Source organism: Glycine soja, chromosome 10 (assembly GCF_004193775.1).
Source record: "Glycine soja cultivar W05 chromosome 10, ASM419377v2, whole genome shotgun sequence".
Classification (NCBI taxonomy): Eukaryota; Viridiplantae; Streptophyta; class Magnoliopsida; order Fabales; family Fabaceae; genus Glycine; species Glycine soja.
Window position 1 is genome coordinate 31,243,992 of NC_041011.1, and position 7,097 is coordinate 31,251,088.

Sequence of the window (7,097 nt, forward strand, 5' to 3'; positions counted from 1 at the left end):
CTCAGCTAAAATTAATTGCAATAGTTTTCATGTTCCTTCCTTATTGTCTTTAAAGTTATAATAGAATCTTCCATTCTCAATGATTAACATAAGCAATTATAATTTAGCAAATGACTTATTCCTGTAGCAAAAGAGAGATGCATCATGATAAGAACCTTAGAGAGCCACACCAAAAAAGCTATTTGTTGTAGTTGGAGAGCCTAAAGCCTTACAAACTCCACACCACCCATACTTCCAATGTGGGATTCAAGTCCTACATCCCATCATGCTCTACAACCTTTTACTAGGTACCAGAAGAACACTATCATGCCAGGGCAAAAGGCTCTAATTCCAATTGATAAGAATCTTGGAGAGCCACACCACAAAAATTAGTTGTTGTAGTTGGAGAGCCCAAAACCTTATATACCCCACACTAAAATCTCATACTTCCAGGGTGGGACTCAAGCATCATACCTTACAATTGGATACTGACACATGATATGGACCGATCTAGATTAATGAGAAATTATAAAGAACTTAAACAAAATTCCTTATCATCAAACTCAATCAGGAATAAAATCTTAGACACAACTATAAAACTAGCAGGAGGTGCAGTTTGTGATAGTAATGAGATGAGCACCTGAAGGCTGACACTTGCAGTTGGTTGCAAAGCTAAAAATTATGGTAAGGTGGTGGAAAATGCATTTTTATTACTGAAAAGCCAAATGCCAGTGTAACAATACAAATCATATCTTATCCTATGTCAGCTTAGTTTGAATGTAAACACAATATTTAATAAATAGTGTTATCAATACACAAGATGCTTAACAATGTTCACAGAGATTCTTATCAACAAAATTGACAAACATGCATTCACATTTACCTCGTTCCTTAGAAATATCTGTTCTACTGGAATTCAAGCTCCTTAGTTGATGTGAACCTGAGTAGGAGCGGATCGTTTGATACAGACTACGGAGATTTGGATGACACCACTTCCAGTGAAGGAAGATAAGTCAGGGTAGATGCCACAAGGATTACCTTGATAAGTTTGAGATTGGTTCAACAAGGAACTCTGAGAGAAACTCTCACCAAATTTTATCAAATGCCAAAAGTTCATTTATTGAAAACAAAAACAAATACTTATAGTGTATCTGAACAAAAAGATAAAATAGACATGGGCCTTCTAAACAGTTTGGGCCAAAATTACAATAAAAATAAATTATAACTAAAAACTTATTTAACTTGGGCCTTCAGCAACAATTAGTAGTCTTGGTAGTGCCTCTGCCTCTGGGCCTTCATCTTTCTCCACTTGGGCCTTCAATCATCATCAATGGTAGCTATACAAATGACCAGCCTTGTCTCTATGACGTGTTGGGCTTGTTTAAGTCTGCCTCTGGTCATGGGCCCTTCAAGTGCTTCATGGTCCTTGCCCTTGGTTATGTCATCATCACTCCCTCCTTCTTGAAAAGGATTTGTCCTCAAATACAAGGCCCCTCCATCTGCATCAAAAAGAGATAGATCAGACACATTGAAAGTGGCACTTACATTATACTCACTAGGCAAGTCAATCTTGTAGGCATTGTCGTTGATCTTCTCCAACACTTGGAATGGTCCGTCTCCTCTAGGTTGAAGCTTGGACTTCCTGTGTTCTGGGAACCTCTCCTTCCTCAAGTGTACCCAAACCCAATCACCTGGTTCAAGCACGACTTTCTTTCTGCTTTTGTTGGCTTGCCTTGCATAGCTCGCATTTTTCTTTTCAAGTTGAGCCTTCACTTGCTCTTGCAACTTCTTCACATACTCAGCTTTAGCCTGTGCATCCTTATGCTTAAACATAGCAATGTTAGGCATAGCCAACAAATCAAGAGGAGTCAAAGGATTAAATCCATACATTATCTTAAATGGTGAACAATTAGTTGTGCTATGGACAGCCCGATTATAAGCAAACTCAACATGAGGCAAACAGGCTTCCCAAGATTTAAGATTTTTCTTTAAAACAATCCTAAGCAGTGTGCCTAAAGTCCTATTGACTACCTCAGTTTGACCATTAGTTTGTGGGTGACAAGTAGTAGAAAACAACAATTTAGTACCAATCTTACCCCACAAGGTCCTCCAAAAGTGACTAAGGAAATTTGCATCCCTATCACTGACAATGCTCCTCGGTAATCCATGAAGCCGCACTATTTCTTTGAAAAACAAATCAGCCACATGACAAGTGTCATCCACTTTCTTGCAAGGGATGAAGTGTGCCATCTTAGAAAACCTGTCAACAACAACAAACACAGAATCCTTTCCATTCTTGGTTTTGGGAAGCCCCAAAACAAAGTCCATAGATATGTCAGTCCAAGGATATTCAGGAACACGCAAATGAGTATACAATCCATGAGGTTTAACCTTAGATTTAGCTTGTTTACACACAATGCAATGGCCACAAAACTTATGCACATCACGCCTCATATGAGGCCAAAAGAAATGCTCTTGCAGAATTTCCAGGGTCTTTTGAACCCCAAAGTGTCCCATCAACCCCTCCTCATGTGATTCACTCACAAGCAACTCTCTAATGGAACACTTAGGCACACACAATTTATTTGCTTTAAACAAGAATCCATTATGCCTATAGTAACCATTTTCAGAAAACTTTTCACATGCAGCAAAAATTTCAGCAAAGTCCACATCATGCACATACATGTCTTTCAAAGACTCGAGACCAAACAATTTAGTTTCAAGCATAGCAAGTAAAGCATGTCTCCTAGACAGTGCATCAACCACTACATTACCTTTCCCCTTTTTATGTTTGATGACATATGGAAATTGCTCTAAAAACTCTACCCACTTTGCATGCCTCTTATTAATCTTTCCTTGGCCTTTTAAGTATTTTAAGGACTCGTGATCACTATGGATGACAAACTCTTTGGGTAATAGGTAATGCTGCCAAGTTTGTAAAGCCCTAACCAAAGCATACAATTCCTTATCATAAGTTGAATAGTTAAGGGCAGCGGCTCCTAACTTTTCACTAAAATAAGCTATCGGATGTCCCTCTTGCAACAAAACAGCCCCAATACCCACATTTGACGCATCACACTCAATTTCAAATGATTTTGCAAAATTAGGCATAGCAAGAATGGGTGTATTAGTTAACCTATGTTTGAGGGCAGCAAAGGCCTCTTCTTGTTTCTTACCCCATTTGAAACCCACATTCTTCTTAACAACTTCAGTTAGAGGTGCAGCCAATGTACTAAAATCCTTAACAAATCTCCGATAGAAACTTGCTAAACCATGAAATCCCCTCACCTCACTCAGGGTCTTAGGTTTTGGCCATTCTTAGATGGCCTTAACCTTTTCCACATCCACCCGTACTCCCTCAGCACTAACAACAAAATCCAGAAACACCACATGATCAGTACAAAAGAAGCACTTTTCTAGGTTGGCATACAATTTTTCTTTCCTAAGCACACTTAAAACAGATTGCAAATGTTGAACATGCAAATCAAGACTAGTGTTATAGATAAGAATATCATCAAAGTACACCACCACAAATTTCCCAATAAATTCCCTTAAAACATGGTTCATCAATCTCATGAAAGTACTAGGTGCATTAGTCAAACCAAATGGCATAACCATCCACTCATACAAACCATATTTTGTTTTAAAGGCAGTTTTCCATTCATCTCCCTCTCTGATTCTAATCTGATTATAGCCACTTTTCAAATCAATTTTAGAAAACACACATGCACCATACAGTTCATCAAGAAGATCATCTAACCTGTGGATTGGGTGCCTATACTTGATGGTGATGTTGTTTATGGCTCTACAATAAGAGAACACATCCTCCATGAGCCGTCCTTCTTAGGTACTAGAATGACAGGTACAGCGCACAGACTCATACTATCTCTCACCCAACCTTTGCTCAGGAGTTCAGACACTTGCCTTTCGATCTCCTTAGTTTCTTGTGGGTTGCTCCTATAAGCTGGCCGATTGGGCAAGGACGCTCCTGGAATGAGATCAATGTGATGCTCAATTCCCCTCAATAGTGGCAAACCATCCGGTACACTTGCTGGAAACACATCATCAAAATCCTACAGAAGAGACTGGATACAAGAAGGTAATTTAAATTCATCAATTGGGTTAGCATGCAACATCTGACGTTGAGAAAACAATAAATAGAGGGGTTTTCTCGCACAAAGCACCCTCCTTACCTCCCTTTTTGTTGCTAAATAAAGCTGTTTGCCCTCAAGTGTTTCACTCTTTTTGTTTTCTCTCTTTTCCCTCTCAAGTGTTTCACTCTTTTTCTTTCCTCTCTTTTCCTTCTCAAGTTTCTCACTCTTTTTCCTCTCAAGTGTCTCACTCTTTTTCTTTTCTCTCATTTTTATCTGATCCTCACAAACCTCTTGAGGAGATAACGGTTTGAGAACAATCTTCTTGTCAACTTGCTTGAAAGAGATTTTGTTGGTGAAGCCATCATGCACTGCCTTGGTATCATACTGCCACGATCATCCTAATAGCACATGGGTCGCTTCCATTGGGACCACATCACACAACACCTTGTCATTATATCTCCCAATGGTGAGACACACCTCAACCTGTTGAGTCACTTTTACCTCTTCATCTTCACTAAGCCACTGAAGTTTGTATGGTATAGGATGGGGCTTAGTTTCCAAATTCAGTTTGGTCACTAATGTGGAACTTGCAACATTGGTACAACTTCCTCTATCAACAATTAAAGAGCACAGCTTACCATTAATTACACACCTGGGGTGGAAAATATTTTCTCTTTGATTGTCATCCAGTGGCTACATTTGATTTCCCAACAGCCTTCTCACCATCAACATATCACCCTGCATAGCTTCCTCCTCATACTCTTCTTCTTCCACTTCTTCTTCACTGATTTTAGACTCACCAGTGATTTCTCCATTAGCCTTCATGATCATGGTCCTCCTGGTTAGACATTCAGAAGCAATATGTCCTCTGCCTAAGCACTTGAAACATTTTATGTTTCTGGTTCCAGTATTGGATGAGGAAGTGGAGGTGTTATGTTTGCTTCCACCTACACTGGACGCTGCTGACTTTCCATGCGGGGATGTGGCTACAAGTCGGAACGAATTACCTCCCTCCTTCTTGGATCTGTTGGCCCAGTTTTGGTTATAAGTATTGGGTGAGTTCCTCCTTGTTGCATTTTTTCTTTTAATTTGTTGTTCAACCCGGAGCGCCCTATGTAGCAAGTTATCCAACGCCACATACTCCTGTAATTCAACAACATCTCTGATTTCAGGGTTTAGACCATTCAGGAAACGAGCCATTGTGTCTTCGGAGTCCTCTTCGATGTTGGCCCTCACTAACGCCATTTCCATCTCTTTATAATATTCTTCCACGGTTAAATTCCCTTGGGACAGCCCTTGGAGTTTCTGTCGCATGGTTCTGTTATAGCTAGTGGGCACATACCTTTTTCTCATCACCCTTTTCATCTTAGTCCATGTATCTACCTCTCGCCGTTCCTCTCTCAACATTTCTCTCTGGTATTTATGCCACCAAACAAGGGCATAGTCGGAGAATTCAGCTGCTGCTAGCTTGACTTTCTGCGCATCAGTGTAGTCATTGCAGGCAAATATGAGCTCAGTCTTCATTTCCCAGTCTAGGTAGGCATCTGGATCACTTCTGCCTTTGAAGGGAGGAACATTGAGCTTTACTCCATCAACCCAGTTCTACCTCGGTCCATCATTACCGCCATTGTTACCTCTATTCCCATCTATATTTCGTCTAGCATTCTGATTGGCTTGGTTCTCCAAAGCTTTTAGTCGCCCATAGACCTCCTCATTGGTACGGTCCAACAAACGTTGCATCTGTGCATTCATCGCATCCAGTAACAGACGTTGAGCTCCGTCCAACTGATGATACTCGTCACCACCACCACCTGCTCCAGCCATAATTCAACAGGAAAAAAAATGTGCAATAAAAATTATTAAGGTTTCAGGACCTCACAACACTCTACTCACGTGTTTAACTCTTAGATGGTAGTACACTTGTGTTTGATGCTCTCAATAGGCTTTTGTGTAATGTATTCCCTCTTGCCTTTTACCACTCGTGTTTCCTCTTAAGTTCCTGGATGGACCAAATTAGACACACAAGGTAATATAAAATAAAAGGAAAGACAATATAATGATCACAAACATATTTGATTTGGGATAACAACTTGGACTTGATTTGGATAATAATATATTAGATTGGATTTGGATAACAAATGAGCTTTAATTTGGGTAACAGGTATGATAACAAATAAGATATTAGGTAGGATAACATATAAGATATTAGGTAGGATAACAGACAAGATATTAGATAGGATAATAGATAAGATATTAGGTAGGATAACAGATAAGATATTAGATAGGATAACAGATAAGATATTAGATAGGACAACCTATATGACAACAGATAGGACAAGTAAACTTCAAATGCTCATAACTTTTGCTACGGTTGTCCGTTTGAGGCCAACTATATGTCAAAACGCTCAAAATTCAGAGGAGAATCCTTGGCCAAATTCCAAAAGGGGATTTGGCCTTGCAATTTTCCCAAAAAAACACCTCAAACTGCCTTAAATTTGTGTTCAAAGATCAAACACCCAAATCTCTTCCAAACTTTTTTTTTTGGCAACTGTTTCCTTTTTTTTCTTCCTTTTTTTTTCTTTCTTTCTTTCTTTCTCTCTTTCTTTTTCTTTTTCGTTCTCTTTTTTTTAGACGTCCAACTATTAGAATTCGTTCAATAGGCAATCATCATTAGGCAAACTTGACCATTTAGCAATTTGGTAATTAGGCAATTTTTACCCCAAACAGAATTCGAATAGGCTGAAACAAAAGTTGTGAACAGAAGACAGAATACAATATGACAGGCACAAGAACAAGAAACAAGAAACAAGAACTCAAACAGATTCTTTTTTTTTTACACAAAGTCTGAAAGACACAAGACACGAGAAACAAGAACAAGAACAAAGAAAAACCCGACAAGAACAAACAAGAACAAACAAGAACAAGAACGAAACAAAGACACAAACAAGAACGCAACAAGACGCAAACAAGAGCGAAACAAGGACAAATTACCAAAAAAAGAAAAAAAAGGATAGGATAGGATAG

At 39.1% G+C, this 7,097-nt stretch overlaps 1 protein-coding gene across 1 annotated transcript; it reads right to left on the reverse strand.

Annotated features, from left to right (window-relative positions):
- Window positions 1-1,426: 1,426 nt before the first annotated feature.
- Window positions 1,427-5,897, reverse strand: LOC114371628. Its single transcript, XM_028329003.1, has 11 exons — window positions 5,708-5,897; window positions 5,041-5,632; window positions 4,771-4,911; window positions 4,551-4,683; window positions 4,362-4,457; window positions 3,904-4,052; window positions 3,313-3,343; window positions 3,116-3,219; window positions 2,354-2,923; window positions 1,712-2,239; window positions 1,427-1,478 (listed from the first exon to the last, which is right to left on the reverse strand). The coding sequence occupies exons 1-11, from the start codon at window positions 5,895-5,897 to the stop codon at window positions 1,427-1,429; spliced, it is 2,586 nt and encodes an 861-aa protein (XP_028184804.1).
- Window positions 5,898-7,097: the final 1,200 nt, after the last annotated feature.